General features: G+C 43.0%; 2 protein-coding genes across 3 annotated transcripts in view; one reads left to right on the top strand and one right to left on the bottom strand.

Moving 5' to 3' along the window:
- LOC130100707 (phosphatase and actin regulator 1) overlaps positions 1 to 4,706 on the bottom strand; it is a 54,601-nt gene extending 49,895 nt beyond the window's left edge. Inside the window, exon 1 of the mRNA XM_056266267.1 lies at positions 4,572 to 4,706. Within this exon, the coding sequence (XP_056122242.1) occupies positions 4,572 to 4,638 (67 nt within the window). The 5' untranslated portion in view covers positions 4,639 to 4,706. The remainder of the gene's footprint in view (positions 1 to 4,571) is intronic.
- A 1,204-nt stretch (positions 4,707 to 5,910) lies between these two features.
- Positions 5,911 to 21,918, top strand: LOC130100725 (NAD-dependent protein deacylase sirtuin-5, mitochondrial). 2 transcript variants are annotated; one of them, XM_056266304.1, is made up of 9 exons: positions 5,911 to 6,000; positions 6,368 to 6,467; positions 6,710 to 6,843; positions 12,644 to 12,869; positions 13,469 to 13,556; positions 13,649 to 13,702; positions 21,126 to 21,249; positions 21,335 to 21,450; positions 21,562 to 21,918. In XM_056266304.1, the coding sequence occupies exons 2-9, from the start codon at positions 6,386 to 6,388 to the stop codon at positions 21,632 to 21,634; spliced, it is 897 nt and encodes a 298-aa protein (XP_056122279.1). In that variant the 5' UTR covers positions 5,911 to 6,000; positions 6,368 to 6,385; the 3' UTR covers positions 21,635 to 21,918. The 2 variants fall into 2 exon arrangements, with proteins under 2 accessions (XP_056122279.1, XP_056122269.1); XM_056266294.1 differs by having other exon boundaries at positions 5,949 to 6,000; positions 6,364 to 6,467.
- The last annotated feature ends 259 nt before the right edge of the window (positions 21,919 to 22,177 follow it).

Genomic DNA, 22,177 nt, shown 5'->3' with positions numbered 1-22,177 from the left:
CTCGATCTGAGGAGCCAATAACGTCTGGAGCACAAACACACACTCATCTTGAGGTGACTGACTAAACCACTAATAATTACATTAATGATGTACCCACACATGTGAAGATATTTGAAGTACTCGAACAGTAGCTTTCCGTCACGAGGACGTCCTCTCGAACACACTGTCCAGCGGCGCACACACTCGCTTCACGCTGCTTTAGCTGATATTAAAGTGGGGCGATAGAGAAATCCTCTCATTAACTTCTGCCATGTGCGCCGGCGGCTCTGAGGGAGTTATGTCATTATAATCCGTGCCGAAGCTCGTTCCCAGCCTCTCAGATCTGAGCTTCAGCGCTAAACACACACTCATCCAGGAACGCGAACCGAACGCTCCTGTACAGGTTCTCAAACGCTGGCACAAAAACATTATTCTTCAACGTTCAGAAATATCATTTTCATAACCTAATGGGAACGTTGGCAAAACATTCTGACATGGTCTCTTCATTTATGGGTCATGTAGAGAATAAGCTTCCTCTATGGCACATATTCTCTTTAGAAAACAAGAAAGCATTAAAGCTGCACACACGTTTCCTCAGGTCATGCTGGTTTATTCCCCAACTGCTCTTAAACACAGTGATTCCTCTATTCCTCTTCTGTTCAGAGTGTTACAGTGAACTGAGAGGATGATTAAAAGCACCAGATCTGCACATTCGTCTCATCTCACAGTGTTTTATCAAATCTCTCAGACTTCTGTTGCGATGGAGCATCTCTGATAATGTGGAGACGATAACTGTCGGGTTAAAAGACTGTGTTTCCATACGTGTGTGTGTGTGTGTGTGTGTAGATGAAGCGAGTGAAAGTGACCCACATATAAACTGAATGCGACACAATGAAGCAGATTAGCGACATCTAGTGGCCTGTCTCCTCCACACACACCAGACACTGGTGAATGAAAACCAGCCGAGCGTTTTTAATAATACATTAGAGCTGCGCGATTCTATGGAAGCATATGGGTAGCAATATTCAATTTGAAATGTAATATGCAAAATGAAAATGCAATATAAAATGGCAATGCATTTCTGTATTTAAATTTACATTTTCATCGGCTCGGAGTGCATTTTTGCACCTTATAAAGAGTTCAAATATGCACTCAATTTACATATTAAAACTAGTGTATGAAATGGCAAATGTGAATTATAGAATATTTTCATTTTGCACCAAACGTTGCACAAATGTAATGGAAAATGTAATTTAAGTACAGAAATGCATTGCCATTTTACATGGTCATTTTGCATATTACATTTCAAATTTAATATTGCTACCCATATGCTTCCATACGATTCTGGGTAAATTAGATTTTTCAAATTTATTTATCACGATTCTGAACAGACAACTAAACAAACTAACATGTAATTTACTAGAGGTTCTGACAAAAATTTTCAATTATTTTCAATGAAGTTTCTTTTTTTAACTGTTTTGAGTGAATGACTCAATGACTCACTCATAAAGACTTGTTTCCTGACTGGATGAATCAGTGTTTTTGAACGAATCTCTTGAGTGAATGACTCAATGACTCACTCATAAAGACTTGTTTCCTGACTGGATGAATCAGTGTTTTTGAACGAATCTCTTGAGTGAATGACTCAATGACTCACTCACAAAGACTTGTTTCCTGACTGGATGAATCAGTGTTTTTGAACAAATCTCTTGAGTGAATGACTCAATGACTCACTCATAAAGACTTGTTTCCTGACTGGATGAATCAGTGTTTTTGAACGAATCTCTTGAGTGAATGATTCAATGACTCACTCATAAAGACTTGTTTCCTGACTGGATGAATCAGTGTTTTTGAACGAATCTCTTGAGTGAATGACTCAATGACTCACTCATAAAGACTTGTTTCCTGACTGGATGAATCAGTGTTTTTGAACGAATCTCTTGAGTGAATGACTCAATGACTCACTCATAAAGACTTGTTTCCTGACTGGATGAATCAGTGTTTTTGAACAAATCTCTTGAGTGAATGATTCAATGACTCACTCATAAAGACTTGTTTCCTGACTGGATGATTCAGTGTTTTTGAACGAATCTCTTGAGTGAATGACTCAATGACTCACTCATAAAGACTTGTTTCCTGACTGGATGAATCAGTGTTTTTGAACGAATCTCTTGAGTGAATGACTCAATGACTCACTCATAAAGACTTGTTTCCTGACTGGATAAATCAGTGTTTTTGAACAAATCTCTTGAGTGAATGACTCAATGACTCACTCATAAAGACTTGTTTCCTGACTGGATGAATCAGTGTTTTTGAACGAATCTCTTGAGTGAATGATTCAATGACTCACTCATAAAGACTTGTTTCCTGACTGGATGAATCAGTGTTTTTGAACGAATCTCTTGAGTGAATGACTCAATGACTCACTCATAAAGACTTGTTTCCTGACTGGATGAATCAGTGTTTTTGAATGAATCTCTTGAGTGAATGACTCAATGACTCACTCATAAAGACTTGTTTCCTGACTGGATGAATCAGTGTTTTTGAACGAATCTCTTGAGTGAATGACTCAATGACTCACTCATAAAGACTTGTTTCCTGACTGGATGAATCAGTGTTTTTGAACGAATCTCTTGAGTGAATGACTCAATGACTCACTCATAAAGACTTGTTTCCTGACTGGATGAATCAGTGTTTTTGAACGAATCTCTTGAGTGAATGATTCAATGACTCACTCATAAAGACTTGTTTCCTGACTGGATGAATCAGTGTTTTTGAACGAATCTCTTGAGTGAATGATTCAATGACTCACTCATAAAGACTTGTTTCCTGACTGGATGAATCAGTGTTTTTGAACAAATCTCTTGAGTGAATGACTCAATGACTCACTCATAAAGACTTGTTTCCTGACTGGATGAATCAGTGTTTTTGAACAAATCTCTTGAGTGAATGATTCAATGACTCACTCATAAAGACTTGTTTCCTGACTGGATAAATCAGTGTTTTTGAACGAATCTCTTGAGTGAATGACTCAATGACTCACTCATAAAGACTTGTTTCCTGACTGGATGAATCAGTGTTTTTGAACGAATCTCTTGAGCGAATGAAACGATTGAGTGAGGAGAGGCGGGTTTGTGTGTCACTCGAGAGAAAGAGCAGCTGGTAAATGGAAAATGAGTATTGGAAGTGTTTCAGATATTTCAGTATCGATATGTATCAAAAAATAGATATTTTGCACTTATTTTACTATTTCAGATGCCTTTTTAAAAGACTACAATTAAAAAATGTACATTATATATAAAATTCAACCGGCCAAAGTGGAGGAGACTGTTACACGCCACTGCTGAGGTACACAAAGCCCTGCTTATAATAACCTTTTAATGGTATAATTATGTTTCTACTAGTTTTATTTTTTAAATATAAAACATTTAAATAGTTGTTGTCATAAAAAAATTGATTTATTCAAACATGCATTAAATATCGAAAGAACATGTTAGGTAAAAATACACTGCAATATAGTGCATATTATATAAAATCCCTATTATTTATCCATGATAAAAGAGTGTCGTATTTCACAGGAAACTAATTTGACCGTTACGCGAATCAAGGATGAACTGAAATTCGCGGCATTTCAGCACAGCTTCTGCTCACGTGTTTGTCTACAAACTATGGTCTGTCTTAAAGGGATAGTACACAAAAATGACAATTCTGGGACACGGATATTTTGAACTGTTTTGAACCATTAACTGTTTAATTACCGACATTCTTAAAAACATCTTCTTTTGTGTTCAACAGAAGAAATACATTAAACCAGGTTAAACAACTTGAAGGGTTAGTAAATTATGTCAGATTTTTTTTATTTATGGCTGAACTATCCCTTTAAGAACCGAATAAACTATAGAATTAGTTATTACTAAACCTCTCGCGTGGACTTAGATTAAGCCAGACTTTACGAACGGCCAGGAGTGCGTTTCCCGAAAGCATCGTTATCCAACTATCGCAATTTCCATTGAACTCTATTGGTAACGACGGAACTTGCGACCATAGTTGGCTTTGGGAAACTAATGATGTTTTAACCAGTGTCATCTGAGTGAGATTATCCGCAAGGTGTGTGTAGCTGTTAGTGCACTAGATCAGCTGCACTACTGCACAGCTGACGACCTGCACACACACACACACTCACACACACATCAGCTGCACTACTGCACAGCTGACGACCTGCACACACACACACACACACACAGACACACACACACACACACACACACACACACACACTAGTCTGCATCTCATATCACGCCTTTACTCATCAACCCGAGCTAAACACACACACACACACACACACACACACACACAAATTCTCTCGATAACTCTGTTGTGTTATTCTATCTCGATATATCTACTGCAGCATCAGTACAGTTCCCGCGCTCGCCTCGCGCGCTCTCTCTCTCGTTAGCGCTGACTCAGCTGAAAACGATGGCGAGTCACCATGGCAACACGAGATGCGACTGCTGCTGCTGAGCAACACATCTGAGGCGCGCCGCCACAGTGTCGGGCACGGGCGTGTTCCTGCTGCTGTTCGGGGTCTGTACCTGTGCGGAGGCTGACGGATCTCCCGGTGTGGCGGAGCAGCGGTGCTCGGCGTCCATCGCCCTCCATCTGCGGACACACACACACACCGAGCTAGAGCTCGAGCTGCTGCTGCTGCTGTCGGTTACCGAGACACACGTCACGCGCTGTTCCTCCAGCAGGCGCTCGAGAGCGAACACACACACACCGTCAGCGTCGAGCTTTGTGTTGGAATATATGATCATCTGATCATTTCGAGGACTGGTAACTCACTTACAAGTAGAAATCAATTCCATTGCTATACATGAAATTATTATTGTTGACATTAAAAATACATAAATAAATGTAAAAAACGTTATTCTGCGATTGCCTCCGCGTGATTGGTCAAGCCCGACCCGCGCTGAGAAAAGTAACATGTATCACGCAAAGCCGTTGAAAAACCTGTTATCACGTGACCAGCGTCATAGAACTAAATAATTAAATACATTTGAATTAAATAAAAAATATAAAAATAAATAATAATACATTGGATTGAATATTGAAATGATAAATTGGTTAAATAAACAAAATTGTATTTAAATTAAATAAATAAAATATCTTAATAAAAATAAATGAAAATGATTAAAATAAATAAAATTAGATTAAAATAAATAGAAAGAAAAAAAAAGAAATAACAATCCAAGGCACTCGAGTATTAGTTTTTAGAAAAATACAAAAAGCCTTTCTTATTTCATGGCTTATATGTTAAAAACGGATTACAAGCAACGCACACCTACGCGTCATCAGGGTGTGTGTGAGTGTGTGACACACACAATCACAGCAGCAACCAGTTACACTGAAGACACTGAAGTTACTCCCCGTGCAGCACTTCTTGCATTCCTTGTATTTAAGAAATAAAATAAATGCATTTGATGAAAACTTCATTTAAAAAAGAAGAAAAGCTGTGTAAAAAATAAATAAATAAGATTCAACTAAGTAACTAAATAGACAAATATATTAAAATGAAATTGTATTTAAATAAAGAATTAATAGATTCAGAAATAATTTGATAAACATAAATGAATACAGTAAAAAAAAAAAACGCTATGAAGTAATGTAATAAAAAATGAGTATCTTACACAATTATATATATTTTTTTCTTCACAGTATTAATGGTTACCCCTTTACAGTTAAATATGATTGACTGGGATCCTAGAAACAAGTGTGAATGTAATGTTTTCAACTTTTTATGTCATAATTATGGTGATTTTTGTTCTTATGCTGCCACATATTTAAACACGTGTTTGACTCTGCAGTCTCGCGATCTTCCGCTAGAGAGCGCAGTCCGCTTCAGCCGAGCCTCAACATCACCATAGAAACAGACGCGCTTTGCGACACGTGAACACACTTTACGACATGTTTACGGTAGTAGGACGCCAGAAAAGCGCATTTTCACGTGTGGCGTCGATAAAGGTATTATTTAGGTTATTATCAGTTCTGCTTACGAATGTATATCTGTATGTGGATCACGGGTAGCAGGCATAAATTCAGCTCAATGTCAAAGATCTGATGCGTTCAAATGAGGCTCTTCTGCGGTGTGATGACGATTGATTTATTGATTTTGTCTGTGGATCATAATTGATGTGGATCCTGTGCCGCTCAACTGTCTTACTGCGGCCTGCAATACAATCACATTCGGTTTGCTGTTGGATTCAGTGTTGTGTTTAACGCTAGAATAAGTTAACTTGATCAATAAACTTTTAGGAACTTTTGTTTAGTTTGTTCCTTATGTGACTGTGAAAACAGATTGATATATTATACATGTGTGTGTGTTTGACAGACCAGCACTCAGTAAGTGATGGTGAATCAGCTGATGTTGAGGGCAGCCGCTCACTGCGGGAGATGGACAGCTGTCAATCAACTCACCCGGACACACTCAGGTGCGTGACGTCACGTACGCGTCCAGTTAAATGTTTTCTATACTAGTAAGTAGGGTTAGAAAAAGTAGTAGTAGACGATATAATTGTATATCATGATATTTTTTAAGGCGATTATTGCTAAAGTATTTATTTTTACATATCGCCCAGTATCACCAACGCCCTGGTAACCGCTTACACAAAAGTATATGATATAAGTAAACTATGATACAGGTGTGTGTGTGTGTGTGTGTGTGTGTGTGTAGATATGGCAGAGTTTCGAGAGGTTTTCTCTAAGGCGCGTCAGATCGCCATCATCACTGGAGCAGGAGTGAGTGCAGAGAGTGGAGTGCCAACTATCAGAGGAGCTGAAGGACACTGGAGGACCTGGAAAACACAGGTAACACACACACACACACACACACACACACACACACACACACACACACAGAGTGGAGCACCAACTATCAGAGGAGCTAAAGGACACTGGGGGACCTGGAAAACACAGGTTTCACACTCACTCACTCTCATACACACACACACACACACACACACTCCATCACAAGTGCTCCAGAAACTGACAAGTTTCATTTTTAATCTTTGTGTAGGTATTGCAAAACCACCAGTTTGTTATTTTTATTTGACTGAAACGCCTCAGCCGTCTTCACAGAATTTGACAACCAGAAATGTAAATAAATCACACACTTCACAGATTCTGGGCTGTATAAAACTGAAGATGTGTCTGAGCGCTGCAATGTTCTGCCTGCGCTCTAGACTGAGCTTGATAACACAACAGACTCCGACCCTTCCCACGCTGCTAAACACTCCTGTTCTTCCTCAGTCTCTCTGTCTCGGTTTCCAGTACAGCTTTCTTAAATCAAGATGACTTTACTGGAGGTGGAGGATAAGCTTGAGTCAGCATTTTCACTCAGTCGGTTACAGCAAGAAATGCATAACTGATATAGAACATGTTGACAAAAAGATTGAATGCAATTTTTGGCAATAGAGAGATTTATAAGCCGGGAACTCAAGCTGCGTCGAAGCGCTGTGGGAACGCCCCTGCGTGATTGCGCCATGAAGCACGTGTATAATCAGTCCAATGGCGAGACGGAACGACATAGGTGGGTGACGTCATCGACCAGGAGACTATAAAGCACACCTGAATCATAACAGCGCCAGCTTCTGATAGGCTGAAGCAAGCGCTCCGTGTGCATCATTGTCTGAGAGTGTTTTTGTTTGGACCCACTGCGGTTTCTTCCGCCCAGGCTGAGGCCCCGGTACCGCAACTATCCAGTTCTGAGGATCTGGAGGATGTTAGTATTGGGACAGGAGATACTGAAGACTCGTCACTTCAGTCTCCTGCATGTGAGGAGCTTGTAGAGGTGCTTACTCGTGCTGGAGAGAAATTCAGCATTGAGTGGCCAGCGGATAAACAAGAGTCAAGGCAGAAAAGCAAGCTTTCTGTCATCCCGCATGCAGCCTCCACGCTTTCCCGACCTCCACACTGAGGGGTCGAAGTCCTGGAAAAGACCGGTTTCATACCGTGTATTTAGTCCCCAACTGTCTAACAATATTCTAACATTCTAATATTATTACATATTCTTATACGGTTATGGAGCGATGCCCAGGGCTGGAGAGACGCTTGCGAGCCATCTTTCTCCTGAGTCTGCATCGTCCTTCAAAGAACCGGCATTACCCACCAAGCCACTCAGACATACATCGGCTTTGGTGGGTAAAGCTTATTCGGCGGCAGGTCAGGCTGCCTTCACACCATGTCAATCATGCAAGCATACCAGGCCGGCCTACTAAAAGACATGAGTGAGAGCTACGGAGAGGCATTTATGGCTGAACCTCTCAGGAATGAAGGAGAGAGGAAAAACATTCCTTCTGGACGCCCCACTTCCCCCTGCTGCCCTCTTGGTGACTCAGTATACAGTCATCGAGAGGTTTCAAGAAGAAAAAATAACAGGTGGCGGCGTTCCCGAAATACCTGCCACTCCGCACTCATGTCTCAGGGGCAACTGGGCGGGAGGAGCCCTGGCCGTCGACCAGCTCCACACACCAGGCGCAGCAGAAGCAGTGTCGTGTCTCGCGCTCCCCCACAGAAAGAATAGGGACTCTAAAGGGGTCATATAATGCCATTTTTGTACAAGCTAATATGATTCTTTAGGGTCTAAATTAAAAGTTTGTAATATACTTTAATTAAAAATTCTCATTAATATTGTAAGAAAACACTTATTTTACCTGGTCAAAAACAGCTCTGTTTTCAGCATGCCGTTTCAGTGCATATGACTTTAAATGATAATGAGCTTTGCTGACCCCGCCTCTCTGTTCTGCAATACACCGTTTGTAACTCAATAACACAATAACCATAATGCGTTGTTCAGTATAAACGTGGAATTATGAATTATATTGAGAACGTCATACATAGAAAACATGCCGTAATGTACCCTGAGTGTAAACCTTAGACGCATTCATTGTGAAGCGTGCAGCTAGCGATTTGCAAAGATTAATATATTAATATAAAGTTTAATAAAACGTTTCACTCACTTCCGTTCTTCTGGAGGTTCAGCAGGAACACGAATATCTGGTACCGATCCTTTTTAGCAAAGCTTCTTAGCAAATCCAGCTTTATACTGACCCTCGTTTATAAAGCAGTCTGGTGTGTGAAATGATTCGCGCAAACATGAGAGCATTGACGTTGCTCGTGGGGAATATTCCCTTCGAAAACAAACTCAGCCACTGCGTCTTCAGTGGTTCGGGTTCAGGAACATTAAAATGACTGTGTTCGTTATTACACCCAAGAACAGAACACCACAATCGCTTAGACGCCATTCTGCTCATAGACAGTGCTCCAGCATATCAACAATGACCGCGCCGATCCGCGCAGACTATGATTGACAGCTACCTCATGTGCGAGGGCGGGTCTGTGTTGAAACGCTCCCGTCAATCAACAGTCGTGGGAGGGGCGTCCGTTTTATTGACGTCACAAAAACGAACGGCTTGATTTGAGGCAGGGGAAAACATATAAGGAGAAAACAAAACCACTGGATGGATTTTTATCATTATATGATGTTTGTGTGCAGGCACTGCCAACACACATTTCAGTACAATCAACTTGTAAAAGTGCATGTACCATTATATGACCCCTTTAAGCAACAGCCTCTGGTGGAACGGCAACGGCATTCTGTCGGTCTATTGCTCATGCCCGACTTTAACTGCTACTTCACGACGTTCTACTGTAACAGTCTTCTACGGAGAACAGCTGATTTGCCGTAGTCCTTACTACGTGACAGATTAATAAAGTTAATGTTATGTTTTATGGTATGTGGCATTGTAATCGATTCTAAATATCATTAAATGCCAAAAGCAACCCATCTCTTGTTTTTTTAAAAATCATTCTTTTTTTGTATTTTGTCAGATGATTAAGTTATCCCCTACGCCGTCCTCTTTACTGTTGCTTAGTAATTTTTGCGTTCTTTAGCTACGGCCGTTTACTTCCGACTGCCGTTGACGTTCTATCAGCAGCTGTTGCTTAAAGTCCCCAATGGGATCTGGCGCTGCGCTCTCAGCCAAAGTCCTCTAAGAGCAAAACGGATCTGAGGACCGTTATTGTTTCGAAGAGGGCTTTGTCTAAAAAGAAGTCCTGACGCAACCGGCTTTTGAGGGTAGTCCCCGCCAAGAGAAAACTGAGTTCACCTCATTTCATGGTGCCCGTTTTTTCTCTGCGCCCTCAGGGGATCGCTCTGCCAACCCCGCCTTTATGCCGGGGGCGTAGAGGGTCCCAGCGAGCGTTTTCTCAAGGGGCTCTCGCTCCCTCCGAGGAAGGGCCTAGGGCAGTCAGACCAGTTGTTCCCTGCCGGTGCGCCGTTACAGGGCATTGTGTCTGCTGCTCAAAATACTCCAGAGGCCAGTCTCGAGAGATGGTACCCTTAGTAGATTTTCTGGCAGGGTGGAAAAGTCTTCCAAATATATCTCAGTGTGTCCTGCAAACGATCGAAAACGGAAACGCTATTCAGCTCAGGTCACGTGCACCACGATTCAGAGGGGTCCTGCCCACGGTGCTGGGCCCCGAGCAGGCTCTGGTAATGGAACAAGAGGTAAAAGCTCTTCTGCAAAAGGAGGCTATAGAACGGGTTCCTCCTCCCAGCAGGGAGTCCGGTTATTACAGCCGGTACTTCATTGTCCCAAAGAAGGATGGGTGGTTTCGTCCAATTTTAGGTCTGCGCCTGTTAAACCGCTCAGTAGGGAAGCTCAAATTCAAAATGCTCACTCTCAAGCAGATCGTGTCACAAATCAGATCCGAGGACTGGTTAGTCACGATAGATCTAAAGGACGTGTACTTCCATATATCCATCCTTCCACAACACAGGAAGTTCCTGAGGTTCGCTTTCGGGGGCGAAGAATACCAATATCGGGTTCTTCCGTTCGGCCTAGCTTTATCACCACACACGTTCATGAAGTGTATGGATGCAGCTCTGGCTCCGCTGCGACTCCAGGGCATCCGTATACTGAACGACGATTCGGTTGATTCTAGCTCAGTCAAAGTATCAGGCGGTTCGGCATCGAGATACCATTCTCGCTCACATCATAAAGTTGGGGATGAGGTTGAATTCCAAGGAAAGTTTGTTATCTCCACTACATAGGACCACTTTTCTGGGTGTGGAACGCCTGTCTCCTGCTCGTATTGCTTCGATTCTCTCAGCTGTGAAGCTAGGCCAGCCGCTCACTGTAAAGCAGTTTCAAAGACTGTTAGGTCTGATGGCAGCAGCGTCCAATGGCACATAAATTGTCTAGAAATGTTGGTGGTGTTCCAGGCTCTGAAACACTTCCTCCCAGACCTGAGGGGCCATCATGTGCTTGTTCCGTCAGACAACACATCGGTGGTCTCTTATATAAACCATCAGGGGGGTCTGCGATCCCTTATACAAGCTGGCTCACCAGATCCTCCCGTTGGCCCAGGGGAAGCTACTTTCATTGAGGGCTATCTATCTATCTCTCAACCGAGGTTGTGGAGACCATCCTCCAAAACTATCTTTGTTCTTGCTATCTCGTCTCTTAAGATAATTGGAGACATTCAAGCATTCTCGTTTTCACCCTTGTGCCTGGAATTCTCGCCTGGCATGGTAAAGGCCTTCCTTCACCCCAGGCCTGGCTATGTTCTGAAGGTCCCTACTAATACTGTTAGACCTATTCTACTGCAGGCTTTCTGTCCTCCTCCTTTTCTGACGTCAGACCGAGAGAAACTAAATCTGCTCTGCCCTGTTAGGGCCTTAGATGCTTATGTACACAGAGCTGCCCTGTGGAGGAATTGTGAACAGTTGTTCGTTTGCTTTGGGTCACCCAGGAAGGGGTGTCCAGCGTCTAAGCAGAGGATGAGCAAGTGGGTGGTCGAGGCCATCTCGCTTGCTTACGAGTCGGCTGGTCAGCTTTCACCATTGGCTGTTTGAGCTCACTCGACTAGGAGTATGGCTGCTTCTAAAGCTTTATTGTCAGGAGTTTCCTTACAAGATGTTTGTGATGCGGCAGGATGGTCCTCACCGCACACATTCGTGAGGTTCTACGTTCTTAACTTCTGCTCCACTCCAGGGGCGCAGGTGCTTTCGTCTGAATGTGCGCACTGACTTCACACGGACTGACACTTGCTCTTATGGCGTCGTGGGTATTAGCGTTCCCACAGCGTTTCGGCGCAGCTCGAGTTTCCTTGAAAGGGAACATCTTGGTTACGTATGTAACCCTAGTTCCCCGAAGAGGGAACGAGACGCTGCGTCGCCCTGCCATACTCTCGGCATGCCCGCGATCGACTTGCTTCAGCCTATCAGAAGCTGACGCTGTTTGGTTCAGGTGTGCTTTATAGTTTCCTGGTTGATGACGTCACCCGCCTGTGACGTTCTGTCTCGCCATTGGACTGATTCCAAACGTGCTTCATGATGCAATCACGCAGGGGCGTTCCCACAGCGTTTCGATGCAGCGTCTCGTTCCCTCTTCAGGGAACCTAGGATTACATATGTTAACAGATGGTTTTTTGTAGTAACAAAGTGGAGGAAAAACACCCAAAAAATTATCGACCTACTTTGGGAAGTCGTTATACCCTGTTGTTCAAATTCAGCAGGTTACAGTCCTATGCGATTACATGATCTATCATTCTCAGGAAAAATAAAGTGCAGTCCAGTGTTGAGCCTGTGTGTGTGTGTGTGCAGGATCTGGCCACGCCGCAGTCGTTCTGCCGTCACCCCAGCAGGGTGTGGGAGTTCTACCACTACAGACGTGAGCTGTGTGTGAAGGCCCAGCCCAGCGCCGCTCACAGGGCCATCGCCGAGTGTGAGGCGCGGCTCAGCCGACAGGGCCGGTCACTGGTGCTGATCACACAGAACATCGACCAGCTGCACCAGCGCGCCGGATCCAAGCACGTGCTGGAGGTCCACGGTCAGAACACACACACCTCCTCACACACTTACTCACACACACATGCTCTCAGGGCCGGTCACTGGTGCCGATCACACAGAACATCGACCAGCTGCACCAGCGCGCCGGATCCAAGCCGGATCTGTGTGTGTGTGTGTTGACTCCTCAAGCTCACATAATTGACACATAGCAAAGTTCATACTGTTTGTTTCATTTTGACGGTATACATCGCGTTTACTTTCTGGCCGGAATGAATTCTCTAGCAAAGGATCATAAAGTAGTGATGGGCTTATACCTTTGTGACTGAATAACAAAAACAAACAAGTTCTCCATAAAACCATAAATCCCTCAAATGTATTAAAATAACATATTATGATGACACTTCATATTTAATGATGATAGATGATTTGTTAATGATCGCATATTTTACACTTTCAATAAAACATTTGCAATTGGTTTGAAGGTTTTCATGCATCTTTGGGCTGCGTTTCCAGTGTTGTGACCAGCAGGGGTCGCCAGCAAGTGGCGTTTCCAGCACTTCAAGTGAAGTTGGGTTTGGTTTGGATGAAAATCTGCCCTTTTTTGTGTTAGTTGGACAGATCTGTGGTTTCTGTGTGCAGGTAACCAGTATCAGACCAGATGTGTGAGCTGTGGAGATGTGGAGGTCAATCACAAGAGCCCCATCTGTCCGTCACTGGAGGGCAAAGGGTGAGTCCTGTCATCATTCACTCGCAGACCCACACCACTGTGATGATGTTTCAGTGATGCGAGGTCACCTGACACTTCTCATCCTCTGACAGGTCACCTGACCCTGATGTCCCCGATGCACTCATACCTGTCAAAGACCTGCCCAGGTATCCCACCCACACACACACACCCTATTAAATACCACCGACACACACACCATATCAAATACCACCGACACACACACCCTGTCAAATACCACCGACACACACACACCATATCAAAAACCACCGACACACACACCCTATTAAATACCACCGACACACACACCATATCAAATACCACCGACACACACACCCTGTCAAATACCACCGACACACACACCATATCAAATACCACCGACACACACACCCTATTAAATACCACCGACACACACACCATATCAAATACCACACACACCATATCAAATACCACACACACCCTGTCAAATACCACCGACACACACACCATATCAAATACCACCGACACACACACCCTGTCAAATACCACCGACACACACACCATATCAAATACCACCGACACACACACCCTGTCAAATACCACCGACACACACACCCTGTCAAATATTTACCACCAAATCTCTTCTTTTAATTTTGTCAAAAGTAAATCTTATGCATGCCTTTTTCACTAAACTTAATGGAAATCATTGAACCATTAAACAGCAATTTATTAAAAGTTTAACAAAAAAAATGTTTAGGTCCCTCATAAAATACGTTTTATTTTCCCCCAAATACCGTTTTAATTATTCTGGATTCCATTTTTTTCCGTTTTAAGTTTTTTATCCATTTTACTCATGAGAATGCGTCTTTAATTTTAATAATTTTTTATTAAATTGTATAACAAAAATTGCATTTTAGGGCCCTCATTAAAAAAAATTATATTTTGTCTTGAATTCCATCTTAGTTTCCCCCAAATTCTGTTTTTTCCATATTTTGTGGTTTAATTAAACAGTGGTTTAATTAAATTTGAATAATCATAAAGCATTTTTTTTTTTATTCTGCATCGCGTGTTTGAATTTTTCTGGATTTATGATTTAATACATTTGTTTTCAAAAATGGTGGTAATCAAATGAAAGCATAAAACATGAACAATTAAAACTAAATTTAACAATTTCTTAAATTTTGCAAACTAAAAGCTGCATTGTGACAGAGGTTTGCTGTTAAAATTAAAACATGATTATTCCTTAATAATAATAATAATAATACAAAAAACTTTTACTTCAAGTGGTAGGTTTTACCGTTCAATAGTAATATATTCCTGTCATAATTTCTTCAAGTTAAACAAAACTTAATTTTTGCGGGTTTGCAGTGAAGAGGTGTGTGTGTGTGTCTGCTGATGATGATGAAATGCTGACACACTGCTGAAGTGACTCTCAGAGCAGCTCTGGAGATGAAGTTCATGTATTCATAAGCCCCTTTCACACAGCGCGTTGATCCCGGTAAATTGCCTGAACGCCTTCTGTGTGAACGCAAACACGACCCGGGATCGATGCCGGCTTGGGGACCTAGGAACATTGAACGGGTTGTGTGTGAACGCACTCTCTGATTCCGGAAAATCACTGGCAGTGTGAATGAACCAAAAGAAACCAAACAAACCCGGGTCACTTTATCCGCGTACTTTCCATAATCTCTGTGTGAAAGGGGCTATAGGGTGAGGCGCAGATGAGCGTCACACATGCTGGAGTTTGTGATGTAGAGCAAACTGAGACAGACTTCAGATTCACACACACACACACACACTCGTTCATATCAGTCTTTGATTGAGTGTACAGCCCTATTTTGATTTAATCCTCCAAATGTGGCCCAGTTCCGTGAGGTGGATGTCATACAGCAGGTTGTATGCGTTCATGAGTGTGTGTGTGTGTGTGTGTGTGTGTGTGAGAGACTCTATTTCTCCTCCTCCTCCACAGGAGTGAGCAGTGTGTGTGTTCATGAGTGTGTGTGTCAAGTCAAGTCACATTTACTGTATTTATATATATTTTGTAAATAATCAGCAATATTTTAAAATGTATACGATGTTTAATAGGGAGCCAATGCAGTGTTGACAGAACCGGGCTAATATGGTCATACTTCCTGGTTCTGGTAAGATCTCGAGCTGCTGCGTTTTGGACCAGCTGTAGTTTGTTTATTATGTGTGCAGGGCAACCACCCAGTAGAGCATTACAATAATCTAGCAGAACTAAGATCGAGTAACACTAATAGCGAGATACAACCACGATCGGATGATAAGAGCAAATCATTTGTGACTCTAATGAGAGCGGTCTCAGTGCTATGGTGCGGTCTAAATCAGGACTGAAAATCCTCACAGATATCATTTCTTTATAGAAAGGAACACAGTTGTGAGGATACTGCCTTTTCTAGTATCTTTGACAAAAATGGTAGATTCGAGATCGGCCTGTAATTGATTAATTCTGTACGATCAAGTTGCGTTTTTTTTTTAACAAGCGGTTTTATCATAGCCAGCTTAAAAGTTTTCGGTACGTATCCTAATGACAAAGATGAATTAATGATAGTAAGAAGAGGATCTATAACATCTGGAAGCATCTCTTTCAGTAGCTTAGTCGGTATAGGATCTAACATACAAGTTGTTGATTTAGATGAATTAAATAGTTTATTAGATTCTTCCTCTCCTATAGTAATGAATGAATTGAATTTTTCCTCAGGGAGACTACAATGCACTCCCTGATGCGATACTGTGGTAGACGGTTGCATAGTTATAATTTTCTCCCTAATATTATCAATCTTGTAAGTAAAGAAGTTCATAAAGTCATTACTGATGTGCTCTTTGGAAACTTCAGAAGTAGAAGCTTTATTTCTTGTTAATTTAGCCACTGTTTCAAATAAATACCTAGGGTTGTGTTTATTTTCTTCTAATAGGGTTGAAAAATAAGCAGATCTAGCAGCTTTTAAAGCCTCTCTGTAAGCAATCGAGCTATCTTTCCATGAAATCCGAAATACCTCTAGTTTAGTTTTCTTCCAGTTGCGCTCCATTTTTCTGGCTGCTCTCTTAAGGGCCTGGGTGTGTGTGTGTGTGTGTGTGTGTGTGTGTGTATGAGTGTGCTCGCTGTACCACGGAGTTGGACTATTTTCTTTAATCTTCTTTAAGCGCAACGGAGCAACTGCGTCTAAAGTGCTGGAAAAGAGAGAGTTAAACGTTTCTGTCGCAATATCGAGTTCTTCTAAGCTATCTGGGATGCTGAGATGATGAAACTGATTAGGAAGATTATTGATAAAGCAATCTTTAGTGGCAGAAGTTATAGGTCTAACGTATTTATAACACGGAGTCGGCTTTGCAGACTAAACTAAATGAAGTTTACATGAGACTAGATAATGATCTGAGATGTCATCGCTCTGCTGCAGAATTTCAACGGCATTAGGGATGGCGAAAACTAAAAAATGTCTTGACCGACCACCGAGCCTCATTAACCGGTTGAAACCGGTTAACCGATTAGTTTAAAATATGCTACGCTATTTGAAATAGCAGCCATTTCGAGCCGCGCCTGCAATTTCGCAACTCTGTCGCTCACGTCACTTTAAAAAAAAAAAAACCCTACAGCGCGAAAGTAACGAGTCCCGCAAACGCAGCGCCGAGCTTGTAAGTAATCGGAGGACCAATGGCTCCTTAGTTTCGAAGTGGTTTGGGTACAAGGTGATCGCGTTGAAAATAAAGGCGTTAGTCAAGAGTTAGAAGCTCATTTGAAACATTGCCGCGGCTGAGGCTCATTTAAGAAAATGACAGCTCCGAAGAGACACGGCTTTAGTTTGAGGTAGTGCTTACAATAATAAAGAAAGATGATGATCATCGCCTTATCTGTTACCACTGAAATGTAGATGTAATGTATTTCCAAATCTAAGCCCATCTTATGCGGAATGTTGCCTAATAGACTGCAACACGATAAACCCAATGGATAAAACAGGCACCTTCAGAATGCGTAAAGGCGCACCGGCCAAGGCAGGTCTAACTAACTGTGTGCCTTCTAATAACGGACACAACTCTTTTGTATAATTCATATTTTTATTTTTATTCTTCAAAAAGACAAGTGTCAACTTCTGTTAAAGGCACACTGCGGAACTTTTTGGCCACTAGTGGCGCTCGACCTGTAACTTTCACGTCTAGCGTCCCTAGAGGCCACAAGCTCCGCAGCACTGTCGCAAAAGTCAACCGGTCCGCCTATAGACAGTGGGTCAGCTTCCCGTGTCTTTAGATCAGTGGTTCTCAATCTTGGTCCTAGGGAGCCACTGCTCTGCACATTTTATATGTCTCCTTTATCTGACACACCCACTTCAGTTAATAAAGCTCTTTCCTAACGAGCTGATGATCTGAATCAGGTGTGTTAAATGAGGGAGACATACAAACTGTGCAGAGCAGTGGCTCCCTAGGACCAGGATTGAGAACCACTGCTTTAGATTATGTGTGCTTGCAGTGTTTGAGGCGGGCAGCCTGGCCGCGGTCGATTCCCTTATAGCAGTCTGCTGAGAGAGAGCGAGCGGGGCGAGCCCCGTGGGGCTTATGGTGTGTTCACACCGAACGCGAATAGAGCGTCAAATACGCGTCTATCGCGTCTAGTTAGACGCTTGAACATTCGCTCGAGTTCAAATATTTCAACTTGCGCGGAAGACATTCGCGGCAAACGCGTCGCCCAATTCGCGTCATTCGCAACGCCTGGCGCGAATGATGCGTCTATTCGCGTCTTTGCATTGACTTTGTATGTAATCTACTCGCGGAAATAATTAAATTCGCGTTCGGTGTGAACACACCATTAGTGCTAACATGTCTGTGAGTGAATGTGGGCGCGGGACGGCGGGCCGGGCACATTTACTGCACTAAAAACACCGTCGGCCTGAGCTGACTGTAAGCTATGTGTGTTGGTTTCGTTTTACAGAAACCGTGGGACATGTTGTCTGTAGTGTTTGTGGGCACTGAGTCGTGGGAACGTTCACTACATTTAATGTAGCAGCTACATTTGACATGAGTCGATTTTATTTGTTCGAGCCCTGCACTGTGGCGGGCTGTGTTTGTGTGTAGAAATGAACAATGGGCTGTGGGCATTTTATTACACTCATAACACCATCGGCTGTGGCCGGAATACCAGACAATACTACACTGCTTATATGATTTATCTGTGTCACCTTGGAAACGGCATTTGTGTGCAGGCAAGCGTTAGCATCGGTCGGGCACCCATCCTCCTCCTGTAGCTCCATAGACGTGTAACGTTAGCTCACGCCAGCGAGCGAACGCTGGACCAATGGTGATCCTCGTCCTGGCTTTTCATTTGTCACTATGCCCTTTTCTTTTTTTTAGTGTCCTCTGACAAAACCTTTGCCTTCTTCCTTGTAGCTGTTGGTTCGGCCATGACAAAAACATACAGACGGCAATCAAACGCGAGTTGAGCACTCACGTCAGAATCTGAGGAAGTTGTGGGTGGTGGGGGAAGTGACGTATGCCGTAAAGCGGTCGAATTTTGTAGTTCTTTTTGTGCTCGGGTTCCTACCCGAACCCCGAAGTTACATAGTGCTAGTAAAAGGGATACAGACACCTTCAGGCTACGGCAGACGTGTCATTCAACCTATTGTAAGTCGATGTACCATCTCAATGGGTTTTGGTAATATATTATAAAGGTTGAAAAGTTCCACAGTGTGCCTTTAAGGACAACATCTCATAAACCATAACAGACAATGGCCAAAATGGCCTACAGCTATTCTATAATAACATTAAAACGAAAAATTATTTTAATCTATGAATGAGAATAGCCTACTGTATAGCCAACAAATAGCTCACAGACAGGTGTTAGGCCACCGCCTAATTATTAAAACATAACACAACGGTTTTTCTTTATTGAAATTTCGTTTTTATTTCATTAAATTTTGTTTTTATTTCATTAAATTTTGTTTTTCTTTATTGAAATTTCGTTTTTATTTATTTAAATCTGCCCTTTACTTTGACAGTAATTTGTTAGTCAGAAAAAATATTAGACTACTTTATTAAAAGTAGCCTATTGCTTAAGTTAACAGACCTGCGCCAGAACAGCGCGCCTCGCGGGCAGGGCTTACGCTCCGAGAACGCATTATAGTGATATAAAACACGTTTTATAGAGAACTGTTGACACATGTTTTATAACACTAGTGCAGTGTCCGTTATCGGAGCATATAAGCCCTACCCGCGAGGCGCGCCGCTTCCCGCGCGCAAGCTGTTCTGTAGTTTATAAAAAGTGTATTAATTCTGAACGTGCCGAGTCTCGCGTGTCTATCTATTGCACCAAATGCGACACTGCACTCCCTTGTGAAGTCGATTGGATAAACGTTCTCGAAATAATCAAAATGCAAACACACAGACAGACATGGGGCTTGCGGGTGTCGCGTTTTCAGATGATACATCATAGATGATGTGACTGTAAGCACTGTATCACACAAGTTGCAACTTACAACTATGTCATGTTTTTTTGGTGAAATGGTCTCACACACTACTTTTCTTTGCACGCTTCATCCTGTCGTCTGCCCTGGCTCTAACCTCGAGTGTTTTAGCCTGTAGGCTTTACTTTTCGCAAACCTTGTGAGCGCGCGAACCCAAACGCTGTGACCTCGCGCCAAATGTTTTTATTGGTTTATTAAGTACAAACAGGCGAGTTATGAAAAATTGAGTGTGAGGGATTTGTTCACTTCACACAAAAATATCTTGGAATGAGATGGCTAACTGTAGTAGCGTTTAGTCTACTGTCTATAATAGCCTAATTTAGAGATCACTTTTTTTTTTAACCGACCACCGAGAACTTTGATCGGTTAACGTTGAGACGGTCAACCATCGGTTAAACGGTCATCGGTTAACATCCCTAAACGGCATTAACATTGATTCCATGTGATAGTATTAGATCTAGAGTATGATTACGACAATGAGTCCTGACACGTGTTGTCTAACTCCAATAGAGTTCAGAATGTCTCTAAAGGCCAATCGCAATGCGTCTTTTTCGTTATCTATATGTATATTAAAATAACTAACGGTCACCGGAGCCGAACAATGTACAGATTAAAGTTTGGATGCGTGTCTGTAGTTCTGAAATCTTCTCCTTCAGCCTGACTGTCTCCCTGCATTTATCACATGTGTAGCCCTCAGTGCTGACAGAGAAGGCTATGCTATACATGTGACACGCAAGTGACAATAACATACTCACCACAGTTGTTTGATAGACTTGTGAAACGTGCGAGCGCGCATGAGACGGATGGCAGGTTATTAACAGGCTAGCGAGATACTAGCGTGTTGTGCTAGCAATAACGATTTAGTATAAAGCTAGCGTCAGATTAATGTGATAGGCAATATTAGACAATATCTTATATATGTTGATGAGTATGTTATATTTAGCAATATAAACAACAAGGAACGATAGTAAATAGAGATTCAAAACAGAAAGGTATACGGAGCATACAGACGCAAACCAGCAGAAGGCAGACAGGAGCAATCGATCAGCGTGAGACAGGAGCAATCGATGCCAGTGACCAACAAGGCCTGCCCGTGTGAGACCCTGTTCCTCCTCTTCTTCAGGTGTGAGCAGAAGGGCTGTGACGGGCTGCTGCGGCCTCACGTCATCTGGTTCGGGGAGACCCTGGACTCCCACATCCTCACTGCAGTGGAGCAGGAGCTGGAGACCTGTGACCTGTGTCTGGTGGTCAGTTCAGCTCACACACACACACACACACACACACACTGCCGAGGCTGATCTGAGTCTGAGGTGTGCCCCTGTCCTCTCTCAGGTGGGCACGTCCTCTGTGGTGTATCCGGCAGCCGTGTTCGGCCCACAGGTGGCGTCCCGAGGTGTTCCCGTGGCCGAGTTCAACACTAAGAGGACCCCGAACACAGCACGCTTCAGGTGAGCTCGTGACCTGGGCCAGGAACACCACTATACTGCTGCTTCTGAACCGTAGTAATGGGCCGATAGCAGTGGGGAATGTGGCGTTCATGAGATCTGATCTGGTTGCAGGTTTCACTTCCCGGGCCGTTGCTCAGAGACTCTTCCTGCCGCTCTGGCGCGCCACGAGTCTGAGCTCATCTGACACACACCTCACGCTCGCCGGATCAGCTGGAGATGACCGAGGGGAAATAACACACACAATGATCTCAGATTCATTCCTCTGCTTCTGAAATATGAACTCTTGCACATAAACTAGGCCAAAGGAAGCTCACATGAGCGTATGTTTGTGCTGTTGAAAGTTCCCCATGTGCCTTCGCTTAAATCACGGATGTGTCTTCATGTTTAGCAGGATTGTGGGAGACGGCGCTCGCCTCTTCCAGTGTTTGCCTGTATAATACTCCAGTCGTCTCATCAGTTTCACCAGGGAATAAAGCGTTTCCCACTGGCTGCGTCTGGATCGTGTGTGTGTGTGTGTGGCTCTTCCTGTAAACTCTGGGAACATGTCAACCTTTCTCACTCGCTGTGACAACTAACCCCTGCCACTCACACACACACACACACACACACACAGGCACACGCACACACACTCCCACACGCACACACACACACACCAAACACACACAGACACACTCCCACACACAGACACACACACTCTCACACCAAACACACACACACACACACTCCC

The sequence above is a fragment of the Rhinichthys klamathensis genome, unplaced genomic scaffold (genome assembly GCF_029890125.1).
Source record: "Rhinichthys klamathensis goyatoka isolate OS25496 unplaced genomic scaffold, OSU_Roscu_1.1 h1tg000011l_1, whole genome shotgun sequence".
Lineage (NCBI taxonomy): Eukaryota > Metazoa > Chordata > Actinopteri > Cypriniformes > Leuciscidae > Rhinichthys > Rhinichthys klamathensis.
The sequence above is the reverse complement of the archived record's forward strand: the minus strand, read 5'-3'. Positions and strand labels throughout refer to the sequence as shown.

Coding starts and splice junctions, on each gene's coding strand:
- LOC130100725 (XM_056266304.1), top strand. CDS start 6,386: ATGGTGAATCAGCTGATGTTGAGGGCAGCCGCTCACTGCGGGAGATGG. Junction 12,870..13,468: donor GCACGTGCTGGAGGTCCACG/GTCAGAACACAC, acceptor TTCTGTGTGCAG/GTAACCAGTATCAGACCAGA. Junction 13,557..13,648: donor CCGTCACTGGAGGGCAAAGG/GTGAGTCCTGTC, acceptor ATCCTCTGACAG/GTCACCTGACCCTGATGTCC.